The 19,213-nt window shown below is 48.1% G+C and overlaps 1 protein-coding gene and 1 long non-coding RNA gene across 2 annotated transcripts; one reads left to right on the plus strand and one right to left on the minus strand.

Annotated features, from left to right (window-relative positions):
- Positions 1–2,342: 2,342 nt before the first annotated feature.
- Positions 2,343–9,918, plus strand: LOC146440762 (uncharacterized). Its single transcript, XR_014849658.1, has 5 exons — positions 2,343–2,378; positions 2,938–3,133; positions 6,333–6,586; positions 6,784–6,881; positions 7,932–9,918. It is a non-coding gene; the product is annotated as an uncharacterized LOC146440762 (long non-coding RNA).
- CRYGN (crystallin gamma N) lies at positions 4,591–17,813 on the minus strand. The gene is made up of 4 exons (XM_085050226.1): positions 17,333–17,813; positions 12,459–12,707; positions 10,642–10,787; positions 4,591–4,818 (listed from the first exon to the last, which is right to left on the minus strand). Exons 1-4 carry the CDS (start codon positions 17,372–17,374, stop codon positions 4,683–4,685), a joined length of 573 nt encoding a protein of 190 aa, XP_084906352.1. The 5' UTR covers positions 17,375–17,813; the 3' UTR covers positions 4,591–4,682.
- Positions 17,814–19,213: the final 1,400 nt, after the last annotated feature.

The raw sequence follows: 19,213 nt of genomic DNA on the forward strand, positions 1-19,213 counted from the left end.
ACTGAAGGCTGATTTAACTGACTTTAACCTCTCCAAAAAACCAGATTATTTAAAATTAAAACCCCAAACAAATCACCATTTGCAATGTTGATTATGCTGACCACATTATGCAGATATTATCAAGTTCAGGACTTGTTTGCTCTATCAGATTTACTCCTGGACAAGAGTTTGAGCCCACACAGAGTAAAAATTTCAAGGCCAAACCTGTTTCTATGTAAGTTAATTTTCTTTTTACTTTAATACACCAGGGAAAAGAAAGTGAAAACCAAACTAGACAAAACATAGAATCCAGGATATCTTTCAATGCTCCTAAGTATCACAGAATCACAGAATGGGAAAGGTTGGAAGGAATCACTGGACATCATTTGGTCCAACCTCCCTGCTCAAGCAGGGTTCCCTGAAGCACATAATTCAGGATTGTGTCCAAAGGGCTTTTGAATTTCCCAGGGAAGGAGGCTCCACAACCTCTCTGGGCAACCTCTTCCAGATCCCAGCCACTGTGTTCTCTCTACATTTTTACCCTGTCATTGCTTAGGCTTTAACAATGACCAGGGCTCTCCTCCCAGTGCCAGACTTCAAGAGAGATCTTCCGATGTTCTTCATTTCCTTTCTGCACTCAGTCAAAGAGGTCACTGTTGAGCCAGACTTTCTATTTAATGAAACAGCTCTAGCAGACACCACGGAGTGAATTCATTTCTACCAAGTCCAGAGAGGTGTCTCTGGAGGAGGAGAGAAAAAAGCACAGGAAGGTGTGAGCGTGGGGCAGCCTCAGTAACAGGATAACACCGTTTCAATTCCCCAGGGAAGGGAGGTGGCTGTGCAGCCCTTTTGCCTCTGTGAACAGTGAGGAGAGATTCATTTGAACATGACAACATCACACATGCCAACACATGGATCAGTAGGCAGTTTCCTCCCTACCTTCCCTATATGAACATGTACCAAGTATTATGGCAAGGCAAAAGCCCTGCAGTTGCTCAGATATTTTCCAAGGATTTATTTGAAAGAGATATTCCATCAAATTTGCACATTATCCAGCTACAAAGAAAGGACATTTGTGTGTGCAGGCATTCTGGCAGGAGCTATTTGCTTTGGGGCCAGATGTAATTCAAAGTTATTCTGGATATTACACTGCAGCAGCCTGGCCAAGCACAGTAATGCTGATTGTTAGGGTTTTCCTGGTTTTCCAGATGGAGCTGATTTCATTTAGTTCTCTCTCTTGTAATTAATAACTTGTCCCCTTTGTTCATTTTGAATCTTTGTTTTATCTTCGGCATTTTGTGGAACAGTTTCCAATTTCCTTAATCCATTGCTTGCCTCCTCGGTTCACGTAGCAGAGCTCATTCAGCCATACAGTTTAATGATGTGCAGCTCAAACCTCTGGTTCACAGTCTCACATCCACTTCACATCAAGCTGGCATTTTTGTCATTTATATTTTATACGCTATAAACTTACAAATCATACCATTTCATACTAGAGCAGTGTCAATAATCTTTTTTTTTTTTTTTTGAGTGGGAAAAAAACCACCAATGAGCCACTGGCAAGCATATGGGATCTGTACGTTCTGTCCTTTAAACAAGTGCAGATTTAGCAAGGAGGGGGAGGGAAAAGGAAGAGAACGAGAGCCGCATCCCCCCACTGCCAACGCAATGCATGTTCCTGCAGCATCAGTGTTTGGATTAGGCCCATGGCCACCCTTCTTAGGTTTCAAATAAGCAAAAAATAGAGGCAATTCAATTCCCTGCTGCCAGTTTTTAGCGAGATTATACTTCTGCACACAGAGGATTTTTTTAATAGCCTTCACATGGGTCCAGCTCTTTGCATTGCGAGTGTGCTCATAAAAGGGATATCAGATGTCAATAAATGATGAGTGTTTACTCTGTAGGCATATTGCAGACTTGTGTAAAACATGCTATAGGTAGCTAAACACTCACTGGTTAACACACAGGATTCTATACCACAGCACAGATTAACCAGACTGCCTTTTTTTGTGCTTTTAACTCCTAGCACAAGGCACGGCTCAGTTCAGGACTGGGATCCTAAGTGTACTTCCACAGTTTAAGTTGCAAATATTAATCTAGTAGAGCATGTAAACAGCTAATTCGTTTGAAGTGTGTAGATGCAGTGGGCTTGCACACAGTAGCTGGCTGCTGGAGTCAGCCTGTACAGCTGTGTGTACGTGCACAGTCCCACGCTTCCACTGAGGACAGGCAGGGATGGCAGTGGGTCCCTCTAACGCTGCTCTGCACCCAGGGGAGTTGAACCACTGACCACTGGAAGTGGTCTACAGCAGAAGATCTGTGATGTCACAGCTCTGACCCCAACATTAGTGGGACAGTCACCTCCCCTGACTGTGTGCACCAAATGCTGAGAAACCCAGGTGTGGGGGTGGCTGGGCTTATGCTCTTGTTCCCAGGGCAATGTGGGTGGATGGTTGTTCTCTATTTTCTTTTCTTTTGTCCTCCAAATACTTGGAGCATCTGGGACTCCAGTTATTGTATATTTTAAAGCCTTTGTTTCTTTATCCTTCATGCTGAACCGTGACATTGAACGTGCTTCAAATGAATGAAAAGCTTCCTTTAAAGCTCTTCACAATTTGATGCCTGTCTTTCTCTGAGACCACTTTTGGGGTTTTTTAACAGATTAATGGCCAGGAGGTCACAACAGAGAGCACTGCATATGACTGAATATTAACTTTTAATAGAGTGCATTTTGCTCAGGAGCCGATTACAGCCTTCATGAGGCAAGAGCAGCGCTAATCCTGGAAGGACTCCTAAAATCTTTCATAAGCTGCATCTAATTAAAAGAAAATGAAATACGCAAGAGTTGATGCACGAGTTGTACATTTGTGCATCCCACTCAGTGAATGAATCATTTCCCTGCCTTCTCTGACACAGAAATACCTTGTAACCCATTAAAAATCTTAAATATTTTTACAGCTCTAGTGGACCACGTCAGCACAAGCCACCCAGGACATGGCCACTGAAGTCCAGAGCTGAGCTGGTGTAACTGTAAGTACTTCTCTGGTGATTTGCATGGAGGATGCCTCCAGACAACAGGCTGTCTACCAAGAGGATATGATCGTCTGTATCACTGCTAAGGCAGACATCACCCAAACTGCTCTAAATTCACAAGGTAGAAATTTTTTGCCTTTCCAAATCCCCTCATATACAGCATATGTGCAGCTGGGATGAGATACAGCATCCATCTCAATGGATGCAACTCTACCAATGGTGTCACTTCGTCACGGGAACAGCACATGTTCCCACATAGCCACAGGGCCAGTTGTTACCAGTCACCCCAGTCCTGGTACTGGTAGAGAGCCACAGGGAGCCAAGATCCAAGTGACAGATAAATGACAAGGTGGATGAGTGTGAATTGCTGGAATGGCCGCCAGATCCAGAGCCAGACTGGGATGCTGCATGGGACCAACGAGCCCCTGGCACAGAGCACAGTCCTGCTCCTCCCCATCGCTCAGGGAAGGGCAGATTCCCATTGCAGACCTGTAAAGCAGAGCAGCCCTGAAGGCACACACGCCTCGTGCTCCAGTGTGCTGGGGACCTGTCAGCCTCACTCATGTCCCTTGCAAAGGCTGGGGCCAGGGTTAGATCAGCAGCCTTCCCACTGGATTAACACAGAGCTTTGCAGCTCTGCCAGCACCATGCCAGTGCCTGTCAGCATCTATCAGACAGCCAAGGCTTAACAGCTAATAGAGTAAGAGAGCGAAGAGAATAAAACAACTCCTTTCTGAAATAGCCAGAAACACTCTTAGCTAATGCTGAACACAGCTTATGATTTTACAGAAGGGTGGCTACTGCACTTTTGAGTGCTGCATGCCAGGGGAAGTGCCCAGGCTGCCTTGGACAGTCCATAGCTGAAAGGGCAGAGTGGTTCCCATCCCAGTTGCCAGCCATAGAATGGGGTTCAGGGGCACTGAAACAACTGGGATGGACTGGGAGCACTGAAGGGGCAGAAAGATGGGTTGTGAAATAAATGGCAGTGCAGTGGCTGTTTTCCTTTGCTGCTGATCCCTCAAAATGTCATTGTCATCTGAAGGGTTGAGGGAGCAAAGAGAAGGTTGCTCAGGTTCTCTGCCTTCAGGGTGGTGGGGTTTTTTTTAATATATTTTTAATGTTACTGATCTAAAGTTAAAGTAACTCAGGATGAATGGTTTCTTTCACCTTTGCATCAAGACCAGCATGTCATGCTCAGAGAGACCCCATGAGACACTCAGCTCCTCCTGCAATCCTCACGTGTGTCTTCACATGGCCTCGGATGGCTCTGCGCCTGCGCTGCCCACCCATGTGTGCCTCAACGTGACCCCCTCAGGCATCAGGAGTCAGCTGGGGCCATCACATGGTGGCCCTGCTCAGGGCACAGGGAACATGTGTCAGACCACAACCACAGTGGGAGGCAGGTTCCTAGATCTGCTTGGCACCACCAGTTGTGGCCCATCCTCCCATGTCCTCCTTATAAACCACTGCAGAATAAGAAAGCGAATTCACAGCATAAATCAAGCTTAGAAAGATTACAAGCCTTTTCTCTCTCGAACTCATGTCAGTTTTGGGGAAAAAGTGCTTAGAGCCAAAAGCTGGTCTTTAACAATTTATTCCAGGGGTCAGTGGGTGGTGAGGAGGGTGATGGTCAGTCTCAGCAGGCCATGGGTGGCAGGGTGAAAGCTCAGCTAGAAGTAGTTGACGACTCTCCTGATGGACTGGACACTGGCGCTGCGCGCCTGCCACGCGTTGAAGCTGCTGAACTCGCCGCGCTCCACCACGTACATGCGGCCTCGGTAGTTGGGCTCCTCGTACAGCACCCACCTGGGCACACAGGGAGGGTTACCTGGGACCAGCACTGTGCTCTGCAGAATGGCCACTCTGAGTGGCTGCTTTTAGGCACCACACACAACCAGGTTTGGTCCCCAAATCCCGGTTCCATCCCATGCACAGAAATGCTCCCGGTGGAGTTCACTTCCCCCCACTCCCCACAGTGTGACCTGGCAATTATCCACAGCCAGACTGGACCTTGCCTTTAGAGGACATTGTTCTGGGTTACACCAGCAACAAAGCCTGGGGCCAAGGGCTCCCTGCTTCACGTTATTGTAGGAATGGATCTCTCTGAGCTTCACCATGTGCAACAGATTTAATAGCATTTGATAGTGCTAAAGAAGGACACAAGTCCCCTCAGCCCCTGGATAAACCCCTTTTGGGCTGTAAGGAGAAACGTGCAATGCTTGATGGATGTTCTGACTCTTTGAACCGACTCATTAGCTATGATGGGAACCATATTTAGTAATTTCTCTCTTTGTTAGTAATTAATGGCCTCTTTGATGCTTTCCAACAGAGAGCAGGGTTTGGCTTGGTTATCTTTATCTCTACATACAGAGTTAATGACAACTTTCCCTTGGAATACAGTCAAATGGATATAACATTCAATAACCTTGGTGACTTTGACATGCCTGACTTCTTCACCTGGCTTGGCCACATCATTCTCCATCACCCTGGCTTGTGGCATGTCTTTCTCCATTTGAAGGTCTTCAAGTCAGGAGCAATTCTGATTGTCAAGGGGGACAATTTTACTGCTTTTTTCTCCCTTCACCCCCCTTTAGTCACACTGTGTCATGACCTTAATGTGGCCACAAATGTCACCTCTGTCCTCTATTTGGATCTCCCATGATTTTTTACCAAGTTTTGCCATTGCTCTGACAGTTTTACAGTCAGGTTTCCACCCTGTCATTGCTAAGATATTCCTCTCTGCCTAACTTTCCTTTCATCCTCATATTTTTTAGGATTTTATGAGGACCTCTGCTGCTTTTCCCATCTATTTGCTCAGCAATGACAGCAAAGCCAAAATGCAGTCCTCCAGATCATTTGGTTTCTGTGGTCTGTCTGTGCAGGAATTCAGCTGGGACACTGGGGTTGGGACCTGCTGTATGTGGGATTTCCAGAGAGAAACTGCTTCAAGTACTGGATGGGTCAAAGACTGCTGGGCCTCAAAGGTCACACAACAGCTGGTGAACTCAGATCAGTCTGACCCAGAGCAAAAAGCTGGAGGCTCAGGAAAAAAGTTGTTTATAAAACCAGCCACACATGGGCATCATTAAAAAAAAACCCAAAAAACAAAAACCAAACCAACCAACAAAACAAACAAAAAACAAAAACAAAGAAACAAAAAACAAAACAAAAAAAAACCCAACCAACCAAAAAAAAAACCCAAAAAAAAACCTGTGAAAAGTTTAGAGTGTTTATCCAAGGCACCTTTCAGGTTCCTTGACATATTTGTTTTGTGTTTCTGAGAGGACACAAGGTGGAACTGTGGTGGTCCCTTTTCCCAGATCCCTGTGCAGGAGCAGGAGCAGCACATGGATACCAGCATGGAATATTGTGCCTTGGTTTTGTGAAAGAACATCCTGTACTATCAGAGCCCTGTGCGTGGCATCACTGACACGTGGTTCCTACAAACAAACAACCTCATTCTCTGGCACTTTTTGCAGCCAATTTGTATCCAAACTGGAACTACAAAGTCATCCTCAGCCTTTTCCTTGGAGGTTCATTTTGCAGTACGTGGATAAGGCTGCCCACTGCTCACGTGAGTGTAATGTACCCCAACCACATATCCCTGTGTGAAGTGACAGAGAGTGTCCTCAGCTCTTCAGCTTAATTAACAGTTTAGAACATTTTCCTCCTCCTTGTAGATACACCCCAGCCTTGTCCCTAAGGCACACCAAGCTTTCTTCATTTTTTACTCCTTCCCTTCATCTTACATGCACTTCTCCATATGATTAGATGCTCATGGACCTCTTTCACCATCAGCTCACTATCCCTCCCTCAAGCACTCGAAAAAGAGCTCCCAGTCCTGCTCCCTCCTGCTCATGCTACTGGAAGTACTGCAGGGTGGTAGGACAGGGTGGTGGTAGGGTGGTAGGTCCACAGGGCTCTGTCCACCAGGACATGGTTGTTCTTTCAGCTCTTCTCTGCTCTAGGACATCTTTCAACAACAGATGGACACTGGGGAATAGAGCAGGGGGAAGAGCAGCCCCTCATAGTCATTGTCCTTCCCAAGATTTCTGCATTTCTCTCCAGACACATGGTTGATGTGTCTGCACTGTTACATGGAGGGAATGGGACAGGCTTTGGTGTAGATGGAAGCAGACTGAGTGACCTGGTGTGGTGATAAGAACCCCCACTGGCTTGTGCCTCTGCTTAGGGGAAGGCTGAAAAAATCCCACAAACCAAAGGAATGAAAGGAATAGCAGAAGGATGGAAGTGAAGTTTGTTGGCAGTGTGAGGTGATGAGTGAAGGATTGTATGGCTTACTTAGCTGTTCCTTTATTGCCTAAAATTTACGTTCTCTGAGACCATCGGTGAGAGGGGAAATCGAGTCAGTCAGGAGCCCAGAAAACAAACAAAAAAAAAAAGATGATCCTGTCCTCAAGCCCAGCATGGGAGAGCTGGTCCAGGCACATAGCACAGAGCCCTCAAACATCTCAGTGCTGTGTTTCATTAGCACATAATCCCAGAGGACATGGCAATAAAATGCTCATGGAATCAACTCAAACTCTATAAGCCAAAACTGGCTGCTCAAACTGAAAAACGAGGAGGGGAATGCTGTAACATCAGTCTGGACTAAGCAGGAGGCTTTCAGTGGAGCTCAAAGTCACTCATTCTCCACGTAGGACTTGAGCAGTGCCATGGGCAGGTATCACCTCTGCTGAGAAATATGTAATGTTCAATGGGCAGCAGCATTTGGGTACCTATTCTGGTTTGTGTTTCACAACCTGACTACAGAATAGCTATCAAATACTTCAGAAGAATAAATGGTTGGTCTGGTTCCTTCAAGTTATGCCACTGTAGTACAGGAAAGCTCTTTTTGGGGTATTCTCTCCTGGACCACAAAACAAATTCAGCTTCTTAAAATCGTTATTTCTAGGCAGTCCTCTGTGGAATGCCTGAGGCACAAAGGAGGACAAGAACCACACATCTTCATCTAAAATCAGAGGATACCATATGTGATCCTGGAGCTGGCTCTGCCCGTGGGACGGGCGAAGCCACTCACCACAAACCTGCAGCAGCTTCCGAGGAGGCGGTGACACCTCAAAACTGCTCCAAAATAGCAATTCGTTGCCAGCATGGCTAGACAGCTGTACCATCACCAATTCTGGCTGTGTGGGGCAGCAACTGTGTGCCCCAGAAGGGCAGCAGGGAAGGTGCTGGACCTCCTCAGCCTCACCACGCACCACACCAAAGGCAGACGTTTGTCTCCATTCCCGTGTTTCCAGATGATCCATCATCACTTCCCGCGGGCACGGCCACCTCCACAAGCGCAGGCAGCAACTTTTTATCAGCACATGACACCATCCATGAATTTTGAAATGGAAACAAATATTTCTGTATCCAACAGATGTCGCGTTGTGGGGATTGAGGGTGAAAATCACGGAGCGAGAATGTGGCTGAAACTCCTTTTGTCTCCATTGCCCTCATCTCCTCTGCTCACCAAATGGCCCAGCATGGCTCCTGGGAGAGCTTTGCCAGGTCATGCCTAGCACCACCTACACCTGCAGCACCTCTGGAAACACCTGGGTTTATATGTCCATCCAAAGGAGAAAAGGGGTGCCAAAGGATCCCTTTCTCCTCCCTGCTCTCACTTCTCTGCTGTGGTATCTCATCCTTCCCTCCCTCCTCCTGCAGCCCAGGACAACAGATCCCTCTGCATTGTCCTGCCTTTTAATTGCCTTTACAGACCCTTCCAAGCATGTCCAGCACTGATCTTCCCAGGATCTGAATGTAATGCTACAAAGCTCAGCGTGTTTCCTCTCCACGCTCCTTTCAGTGCTTTATTTTTTTCCAATTTTTTATCACTGTTCATTGACCTTGAGAAGTCCTGTAATGTCAACACACACAGTCCAGGCTCCCATGCGAGGGAGAACAAGCTTCGTGCCCTTTATATATTTTGTAGGGGAGGGGGAAAATCAATCTGAAAAATTCAAGTGCTTGAAAGTTTCTGGGCAGCTTCCCAATTTCTCAAGCTCCAGGCTCTGCTACAAGGACCCAAGCAGTAAATTGGCCCTAAAGCTCTTGCCAGAGTACTCACAGGCTCCCTCTTAGCTTTGTAGTGTTGGTACTCAAATGCTCAGCATTACAGGGTCCCTGGTGGGCTCCAGCCATTTCCTTCCCATCAGGAGTGGGTAGCTCTGCTCCTTAGTTTTAATTAACTTCCCCTGCCTAATCATAAGCCTGGATTTTTGAAAGAGGAGAGGCTTTGGTAGGGTCAGGAATGGTTCTGCAGGACACTCTCTGCTGTCAGCATGTCTTGAGCTTGGATGGCAAAAACCTTTCCCTATTCTGAGAAAAAAATGGACAGAAGGGGCCCAGCATCCCACACCAGGTGCCTGTGAGCTGCACAGTGTCCAGTCCAGGACAGGTGAAGAACAAGGGATCTGCTCCCTCCTCTGCAGGGACTTCCCTCTGCCCAGTGCCTCCCTCCAGCCACCCTCTGCCCTGGCTCTGGGAAGGTGTTACAGCATTCCCCAGCTCCCAGAATGTCTGCAGTGAAAATGCAATTGTCAGACAGAGGAAAGGGAAGACAGGCAGATAACAACCTGAATGACAATAAGAGGAAAAAAAAAACACAAAAAGGACTAACACCATCGAGAAAATACAAACTGCCACCAAACATCAAGGAAACGGCACAGATTACATCCTGCCAAGGCTTTCAGGACCATCTGCAGGAGCAGGAGGATGGGGCTGAGCATCAGTGTGGCATCACCACCACTGTCAGCCCTGTCTTTCAGAGTCAGGGTTTAGTGTGAAGGGGAGGTGCTGCTGCCTCAGTTTTGCCATCGTAAGAAAACCTGTGGTGAAGCCACTTGCATAGCAAAAGTCCTGACCTGCATCACCTGGAGCCATCCACCCACCCTCCCTGAGAGCTTCAGCATGGATTTTAAAGAGGGAGGGAGGGAGGGAGGGAGGGAGGGAGAAGGAAGGAAGGAAGGAAGGAAGGAAGGAAGGAAGGAAGGAAGGAAGGAAGGAAGGAAGGAAGGAAGGAAGGAAGGAAGGAAGGAAGGAAGGAGAAGGAAGGAAGGAAGGAAAGGAAGGAAGGAAGGAAGGAAGGAAGGAAGGAAAAAAGAAGGGAGGGAGGGAGGGAGGGAGAGGGAGGGAGGGAGGGAGGGAGGGAAGGAAGGAAGGAAGGAAGGAAGGAGGGAGGGAGGGAGAGAGGAGGAGGGAGGAAGGAAAAGGAAGGAAGGAAGGAAGAAGGAAGGAAGGAAGGAAGGAAGGAAGGAAGGAAGGAAGGAAGGAAGGAAGGAAGGAAGGAAGGAAGGAAGGAAGGAAGGAAGGAAGGAAGGAAGGAAGTTAGTTGTAGGCTTCTTTTTTCATACACCTTAAAAAGGTGTCTCAGAGTTCTTGTAGCTTGTGCTTAGCTGCCACCCTCCAAAAATCACACCTCTTTGAAGCAGCTCTCAGTGGGCAGGTGCCAACATTCCCCTTTAAATATAGGCTTAACAAACATTGTGAGGCTTTCTCCAAGTGCCCCCAGCACTGACAGGGTTTTCCATGAGGGGACACTGTCTGCAGTGCCCTCTCCCCTGCAGTGCCAGGGCAGGGAGGGTGGCAGTGACTGATGCCAGGACAGGTGGCATTACTTACGCGCCATCGCCGTACACTTTGAGGGCATTGATGCAGGTCTTGTCCCAGCCTTGTCCCTGCAGGAAGGAGCAATCCTCTGTCAGCTCCAGGCTGGGACCCCTGAAATGGCTCCCCTCAAATATTTCAATCCTGTAATGCTCGCCGTGCTGGGGACAAAAGGATTAGAGTCAACAGCAACACCAAAAAAAGCGCAACAAACTATTTCTCCGGCTTTTATAAGACAAATATCCCTCGTCCCTGCACCCAGCTGCACCTTCCTGCAGATGCCATCCACATGCAAACACATCGTGGGGCACATGTTCAGGCACAAGCACCCCTCACCCATCTGCAGATTTCCCCCACCAGCCCACAAACCCTCCATCCCAAATGCAGCATCAGCTGCAGCCTCGACTCTCTGTGCACCCAAACAGTGAAAAAGGAAACATATCCCAAGTGTACAAAGATGTTGGACTATTCCCCTTAACCAAACTGTATTGCCTCCAGTTTCACGCATAGCTGCTGTTCCTGGTGGGAGATGTTGTGCCGTTCTTTTAGAAAAATAAAAACAGGGGGAAGAAAAGGAAACTTTCCCAGCATCATCACTGCTGCGTGAGCCCTTGATGGTCACACAACATAAATTACTCTGGGGAGATCTCTGCAGCCTGCGGCAGGGCTATGTGGGACAGAGCGAGCTCAAAGGACTTTTTAAAGCCAAATTCAAAGAATACCTAAATGCATTTTTCAAATAAACAACGTCAGCGCACAAAAAGACCGGGCTGGGATGCCAAACCCCACAGCAGGCAGCCGCCGGCAGCAGCCAAGCGGATACCGTGCCTGAGCAAACATTCCTCCGGGAATCTGTGCTGCAGAAATGCCTCGAAGCCTTTACTGGCTCTCACAGGGAAAATCTTGGGCCAGGAAAGGAGGAGCACATCCTTGTGCTGGCCAGGGTCCAGGGCCTGGGGCAGAGCATCCCTCCACATACGGATCATGGAGGTGCTTTGGGAATGACGTTACAGACCTGAAACAGACCCATTGCTGTGCCAAAAGCAGTTTCAGGGCCAGTGAGAAACCCCATCATCTTCAGCTGGGCTCAACATTGCCCCAGAGGTCCCCAGTGGTAGGAGAATCAATTGGAAAGACCCAACCCACATTAATTTTTCTTTGCTACTTTTTAATGTTCCAGTTTAAACCTTTCCCCGGACAGTGCTTTTAAAAGTTTGATAAGGGGAAGGGAAAATAATGGATTTAGTTTAGGATTACTCGGGTCAGGAGGTGGTTTGCAACAGCAGAGAATTCATCTAAAATGTGCTAGGAGCAGCCCTATGGTCTGGTTAGAAAACCCTCGGGCTGCCCTCTCCCCCTCCAGCTGTGTGGGGAGATGGAGCTGCCACAGCTCAAACTTGCCTTGGGCAATGAATCTCCTTCTGAATTCCCCAGTGAATATCTCATTGCAGCTCACATTAAAAGGAAAAGCACGTGGTACCAGCAGGACCTTGCCATCTCAACTGGAAAACCCTGGGAATGCCATCTCAACTGGAAAACCCTGGGAATATCTCATCCAGTTAAAGGCACCGGGTTTCACTGTGGAAGGAAGAAGATTCCTCTTCCTTCCTCCTCTCTGGAGACATGGGAAATTGTCACGGTTTTGTGGCCTAAACAGACAGCTCCAAATGGGGTCAAACCTACCCAGGAAACAATTTCCTGCTCAGTGGGACACTATTTCTAAAGAACACAAACTTTTATGGCACTTATTCCCGGGGCTCCTGTGACCAGGAGAAACCAAACCCAACAGTGCTCGGGCTGGAAGAGCCAAAGGCCAGCAGCATCCCACTCACCATCCCGACGGGCCGGCAGGAGCCCAGGTGGTCACTGCGTCCATTCCAGCGGTAGAAATCGGGATACTCGCCGTGCTCCAGGATGTACTGCTGCCCTCGGAAGTCAGGGTGGTCGAAGCAGACCCAAGCTCCACTCTGGACGCAGATGGAGTTGACCCGGTTGAGGAAGCCTTGCTCCTGGAAGCTGTTGCAGCTGCCGCAGACATCCAGCTTCCTGCCCGTGAAGCATTTGCCTTCGTAGAAAGTGATCTGTGGGAGGGAGGAGAACAGGCCTGCAGTGAGGAGCAGGGGCACGGCCAGACTCCCATTCTGAGCAGATGGGAGTCTCTTGCAGATGCATCACTTCAGGGTGGTGTGGGTTATTTTAGCTGCTTTGCAGCAAAAGGAGCACGGCATGGCTGGCATTTTTTCCTAAGAAGCGTATTTGTTTTTCTGGGAACGCAGTGCATCCCGCATTTATGACACTTCTCGCCGCCTCGTGCTCACTCACACATATTTCCAGCAGGAATGTTTAAACAGGAAATTCGGCTCCCAAAAGGCAGCTCCTTCTGCCGCGCCCTCCCCATCCCTGCTACCAAATTCGCTCCCGGGATCACCACTCATCTGCTGGCTCTATTATCCTCATCACCTCCTTCCACCCGGAGGATGCTCAGGCTCTCCGGCCCCAGGCTGAAAGGGAAGCGGTTGGGTCGTTACTTACTTTTCCTGAGTATTGAGACATTTTCTGCTGGCTGTTATCCAAGACCAAAAGCGGGAGCCAGAGCAAAACCGCGATGGACAGATGCTTGGACACCCCACTATATAGGGGCCGGCGGGGGGGAGCCGGGCGGGGCTGGACTGGCGAGGGCTTTTTAACAAAGCCGCGGGAACCAGGGGCTTTGCACTTTCCTGCTTTGTAGGCAGAACCGCCGGTATCGGGGCCTGCTGAGTCCGGGGTTTTGATTTTGGGCAGATGATCTGACAAAAGATTTGCATGGCAGGGCTTTGGTCGATTAGCGGTGCACATTTACTGCTCCTTTTTGGAGGACTTCTTTTTTTTTTTTACTTTTTTGACCTTTTTTCCTCTTTATTTCTGTTTCTTGTTTCCTTTCGCCCTCCGTTTTCCCCTTTTTTTTCCCCCACCCTTTTTCTTTTTCCTTAGAACACATCACAAGTAAAGGAGAAAACAGCAGCTTCTCTAAGGAGGGCACATTATTTCCCTATGTCAGGTTTTCTTTTTCCCAGCTTCTTCCCACCTATTGCAGTGTGGGTGTCCAAGAGAGGGTGTCCTTGGAAGACTCCTCACCAACAAACATTGCACTCCATCTGTCAAACCAATAGTTTCTCATTCAACCTTTGAACCTCTCTGAATGGCACCTCCAAAAGCCAAGGACCTGATCCCCTCCAAAGCACAAATGTTGGGCTCACAAATCAACCAGTGTTACTCACAAGCATCATTCTCAGGAATGTTTTGATCTTCCAGCACTGAAGTCCTGACCCCCAGCTGTAAGTCAGGATTAGAGAGACTTTTGGACCATAAAGTTACCATATTAAAGTAACTTACATTGCAGCCATATGGGACCATAAAGCCCTCATCTGTGTTATATCTAGAGGTTTTCACTGTCTTATTCCCAGGACAAAGAGCAAAGGAAGCTCCCAGCCCATAAACCCCATCAGTTTACATTAACAAGCCTGACTAGCAAGAGGTAAAGGCAAATGTATGGGGGTGGCCCATGGTCAAGCATGCAGAGATGTACCAGGGGGCCACATTAAAAGGAGATTTGTCTTTTATGCTTTTTAATAGCTCTGGAAAAGACTTCAGACACAGTTCCTGCTCACTGAATCCTCACTCACTGGGCCCCCATCACCTCCCCTTGCCACTGCTTCTCTCCCTGGCCCATCAGGCACACACTTTAATTCCGAACCCTAAAACCTCCTTTCTTGGCAGGTCACTCCCATCCTCACTCATGCCAGCAGCCTGGCTCGGCAGCCCTGCTCTGCTGCCTTGGCTCTTCGCTTCATCTCGAGATTAAAGAGTACTTTGGGAGAGAGGATGTCATCATTAGGGCTCAAGCGTGCGCCACCCTTTCAATTAAGATGTAAAAGTTAATAAGTGCATGTGCAGACACACGTAGGCTGAGCTGGAGGTTGTCATTGACTGGGATGCTCTGGGGGAGGAAGGAGGGAGGTGGCACTTAGTGATGGGAGAGGAAACACATCTTCCAGCTGGTGCAGGCAAACCTGCCTCAGCATCACAGGAACACAATTCACACGTATGTGTTCTGATGTGACGCAGGAAACAATGAAAAACCCTCATCTGATTAAAAACACCCTGCCCAAACCCTCTTTGAAATGCCAGTGCCAATTTTAAGGTGTTAAATTAATCACCACAGGGTGCAGGGAAAAGGAACAGCACATGGAAAGTCCCACTTGGAGAGCGGCAGCCAAGATGGGGGGCATTAGCAGTGCTCCCAAAACCCAGCCATTCCCTGTGGCCTTGCACTCAGTGCCCTGGGAGGGAAGGAGAAGTGTCCCTCTTCTGAGTCATGGCTGGGAACATGAGGACAATGGGGTGGCCTTGTCACTGGCATTGGACCCAACTCTCCATCCATTGGGGTCATAGCAGCCCACAGGCTCTTTGCATTGGCCATGGGCTGTCGGGTGCCTGGAGAGGAATACCCATGGCAACTGTGGAAAACTACCCTAAAAAAACCCAGGAAAGCAGATACTGCCTCAGGAGAGATTTTTATAGAACCACAAAAGCCTGGTTTCCTCCAGCTCTGCCTCATGATGGGATTTTCCTGTTCCTCTTAAGGTGTGAGATTTAATTCAATGTGCAAGAGCTTGATGAATCTGAGACTTGTGCCCAGCTGTCAAATTCCTCAGAAATTGTCTAACAGGTTCAAAAGCTATTTCAGGAGAGATGGAAAGAGGCCGTGGTGACTTAGTTCTCATTTCTTTGAGAAACCATGTTAAAGACATGAAATAGGAGAGTGCCCATCTCTAGGAAAAAAGGAAAATGATGGGAAAAAAAGAATATGGAAGAATGGCAAATCAAAATTCCTTGATAAACCCCTTAATTCCTTGCCAAAGATGGAAAAGCTGCCAATGAAAGAGAGAAAAGAGCAGCCTGAGGAGCCTGTGACCACTAGCAGTATTTCAGACACGTGATGCTGGGGCTGACTTTGCCTCCTGCTCGTGCCCAGGTACAGAATCACTTCTGACCATGAGCCCCACAGCAAAAGGGCTGTGGGCAGCCTTCCTCCACTGTGGCTACTTAAAGGATGAAACACTGGAAATGAACTTGGAAGTTTGATTATTTGGCTTTAACAGTCAAAACCCAAAAATCAGAGATTCTTTTGTGGGTTTGTTTTAGAGGGAGGAATTTGGTTTGATGTCCACAGGGGCAGCTCCAGGCTGTGCTATGCCTGCCTGCCTTTGTTGCTGTGAAGCTGAGGAATGAGGTGGTGAGAGAAAATTTGCTCTCCAAATTGTCCAGGGCAGAGCCAGGGGAGCTGAGCAGGGTGTGACTCCTGGAGGTGAATCTTTAGGAATGACCTCACTAATGTGAACATGAATATTGCTTGTCAGAGGCTTAGCAGGATTAGCATTCTGCTCAGAGGTACCTATAACACTCATACATCCCCACACAAATAACCTTTAATGGAGCAGCAGCCAAGGAGTTGCTCCACATCCTCTGAAAGAGCCACACTTCAGCTTCTGGAGGAACCTGTAGTATTTGCAAAGCAGTGTAAGACCTGGCACAGAAAATCCCTAGCTCAGGGCTTTCAAAACACCACCTTGCTTTGAAAAGCTCACGGATTTTTTCACATAACCTCAGTATGAGATACTTTGAGCTCATTAAATATGAAACAACCATGGGTCTTGCTGCTTTCCATGGAAAATTTTTTGGCTTGCAGCTGGGAATGATGAGCACATCCTGTGGGGCTCTTCAGAGCAGCAACAGACTTGAGAGTGAGAAACCAAAAAACCTCCTCAGACTGAGCAAACCCTGCCACAGAACAAAGGATCTGTTTGGGTTCCTGCTAGGAAAAACAGCTCCTCACTTTGGAGATGGGACCTGCTGGTCAGGTTTAGCCAATTACTGTCTTGTTTTCAGTAATATTCTGTCCAGGCATCATCACACACCTCAGCATCTGACTGAGATGAGGCTTGGACTTCATTGTGGAAAGCATTAGAAAGCCTAGTGGGTGAAATCCTTTCCGTTTTCATTGTATTTCAAAAAAGTAAAAGCCCCAGCAGGGAAACAGGATATCCAAAGAAAAGCTGTATGCTGAGGACTCCCAGACTAGTTCAGCCACATTTCTGCATGCTCACAGTAGTTGAAGGCATCTGTGCAAAGGTTTTCACTCCCCTTCCCCAGTTGTCAAAGGGGAGCAATTTTGACCTTATTAGATGAAGTTGCGAAGATGAGTCATTATTAGCAAAACGCTCTGAAGATGAGCAGTCCTGATTACATAAGGGCTAATTAGAAGCTGTTGATTTCTCCTTCTGGAGAGGCTCAAGCTCAGCAGTGTTAATTAGCAGGGAAGGCCCAGCAAGCCTGGGCACATCGTCACCACCTGCACTGTGCCTGCACAGCACCTGGGACATCTGCACCTTGCCCAGATACTACAGCACAGCTGCTGCAGACACACAGGAGCAGTGAAAACACTTTCCCAGCTTTTTTCTTCTCCAGCATGGACTCACCATCCCTTTACAGAAGCTGGAAAGAAGCGTTACACAGAAGATCCCACCCACAGCTGACTCCCCAAACTTTCCATGTCATGGAGTTAATCAGGCAGGGACAAATCTCACTCTGCATGGTAACAGGAAAAAGAAGGCTCAGGTATCCACTTAACACCTGCAGTCCATCCTCCCCCTGCTGAGCTCACCTGCCCCACTGCCCTCCTCATCCTCAGCAGTTCCAAGCACATTTCCCACAGAATGGGAGATGGGCAGCTCCAGGTCTGGGACTCAGGATAATTCACTCAGCAAAGTGAGGAGCTGGACAGGAGCACAAGCAACACAGGAGTCACTTCCAAACAAGAGCTTTGTAAATCCACACAAGTCAATAAGAACTTGACTTACAGTAGCTCATCTTCACATAATCACAGAATGGCTGGGGTTGGCAGGGACCTCTGGAGCTCACCTGGAGCTGGTTGGCTGGGACCATGTCCAAGTAGCTTTTGAGTATGTCCAACATGAGAAACTGGTGGACTGTGCTTAACCTCACAGTGAAAAAGATTTGCTCATTTCCTCAACAGGAAAAGGATCTTTGCACTTTCGCCTTTGCAAACGATCATCCCTTAAGAATAAGGTTATTAAGTCTACATAACTCTTTCCATAGCCTGGACCAGAGAACTTATTTCCTCCATGCCTTACCTTTTCATCCATGCACCATTTATCACAATGCTCCAGAAGCCTCCAAAGGATCAAGGCACCTGGCAGACAAGGCTGTATAAATTCATCAACTCCAGGCAGACAGCAGTTTGCTGGATAGCAATATATTGATTCTGTACATAACAGGGCTTCCAGGATTGTCCCCCAGCACTCCCCTTCAGCACTCTCAGGGTGAAGAACCCAACCTGTGCTCACAAGGAAGCACAAGGCTGCCCCAGCCTTTAAGACTGCAGCTGCTGAAGGTGCCATCCTGAGAAGCCAAGTGAAATCTCTGTGCAGCCAAGGATGAGGAGTTCACTGATCACGCTTGACTACACGTTTCAGCAGAACTGCAAGACTATTGCACATGGCTGGTCTTTAGATCTTATTAGCAGAGAAAGGCTTGGACGAGTGGAATAATTTCCATTTTTTACTGGGTGAAGCAGAAACAGGAGGAAAGGAACAACATATGTGGGTGAGTTCAATCCTTCAATTATGGAAGATGCAAGAGCAGTACATGTCTGTCAGTGCTGAGTGCATGAACTGTTTGGGCTGCAAGGGACCCAAAAGCCTATCCAGTTCCAAATCCCCTGCCATGGGTAGGAACACCTTCCACTGGACCAGGCTGCTAAGAGCCCCATCCAACCTGGCTTTGTGGAGCATCCATAAACTCCTCTGGGCAGCCTGTTCCAGTGTATCACCACCCTTAAAATTTTCTTCCTGTAATTCTAAACTTACTCTCTTGCAATTTGAAGCCATTGCTCCTTGTCCTATCACTACATACCCTTGTGAAATGACCCTTTCAAATCTCAGAAACTCCCACTGCAAATTAGCCAAAGAACCTGCCCTTGCCTTTAAGCCCTCCTGGAAAGGCTCACCCCTGGAAGGCAGGACCTCAGTTACCCCAGACTATTAAATTGCACATCCTCACCCATCTCCTTTAAAACTCTTAAGCAGCTGGCACATCTCAAGAAGCAATGCACCAGCTATTTCAGAGGTCAGACTGATGCCAGCACACCTGCAGCCACTGTTTGACCAAAAAATGGAGCAGATGTGGTCACTGAGGTTTGTGTTATTCCACAACTTCCACCCTGTGACGCAGAACATGACACTGTGATGCAATGCCACAGCCTCTGGTCATGCAACAGCTCATCCATGCCAGGGATTAGGCACTGAAGGAACAACTGAACTGACACACCTTGTTCTGTGCTCCTCAGGTCATGCTCTGCATCCTCAGCCATTCCACTGCCAGCCAGGCGACCCTCTCTCCAGTGCCACAAGTTCTTGGGAAGGAAACAGCCCCGGCTCAGTCTGGTTCCAAAATCAAAGCATGGACTCATTTCCCTGAAGGAGCTCTCCGACTCTGCTGAACTCCAGCAATCCATCATGCATGA

This window comes from Lichenostomus cassidix, chromosome 2 (assembly GCF_008360975.1).
Source record: "Lichenostomus cassidix isolate B80296 chromosome 2, HeHo_3.0, whole genome shotgun sequence".
In the NCBI taxonomy this organism is placed as follows: Eukaryota; Metazoa; Chordata; class Aves; order Passeriformes; family Meliphagidae; genus Lichenostomus; species Lichenostomus cassidix.

Excerpts from the sequence above, each read along its gene's own strand:
- CRYGN (XM_085050226.1), bottom strand. The coding sequence starts at position 17,374 with ATGTGCTTGGAACTGCTGAGGATGAGGAGGGCAGTGGGGCAG. Across the intron at positions 10,788-12,458 it reads CCTGCCGGCCCGTCGGGATG|CACGGCGAGCATTACAGGAT; the intron begins GTGAGTGGGATG and ends TTTTGTCCCCAG. Across the intron at positions 4,819-10,641 it reads AAAGTGTACGGCGATGGCGC|GTGGGTGCTGTACGAGGAGC; the intron begins GTAAGTAATGCC and ends CTGTGTGCCCAG.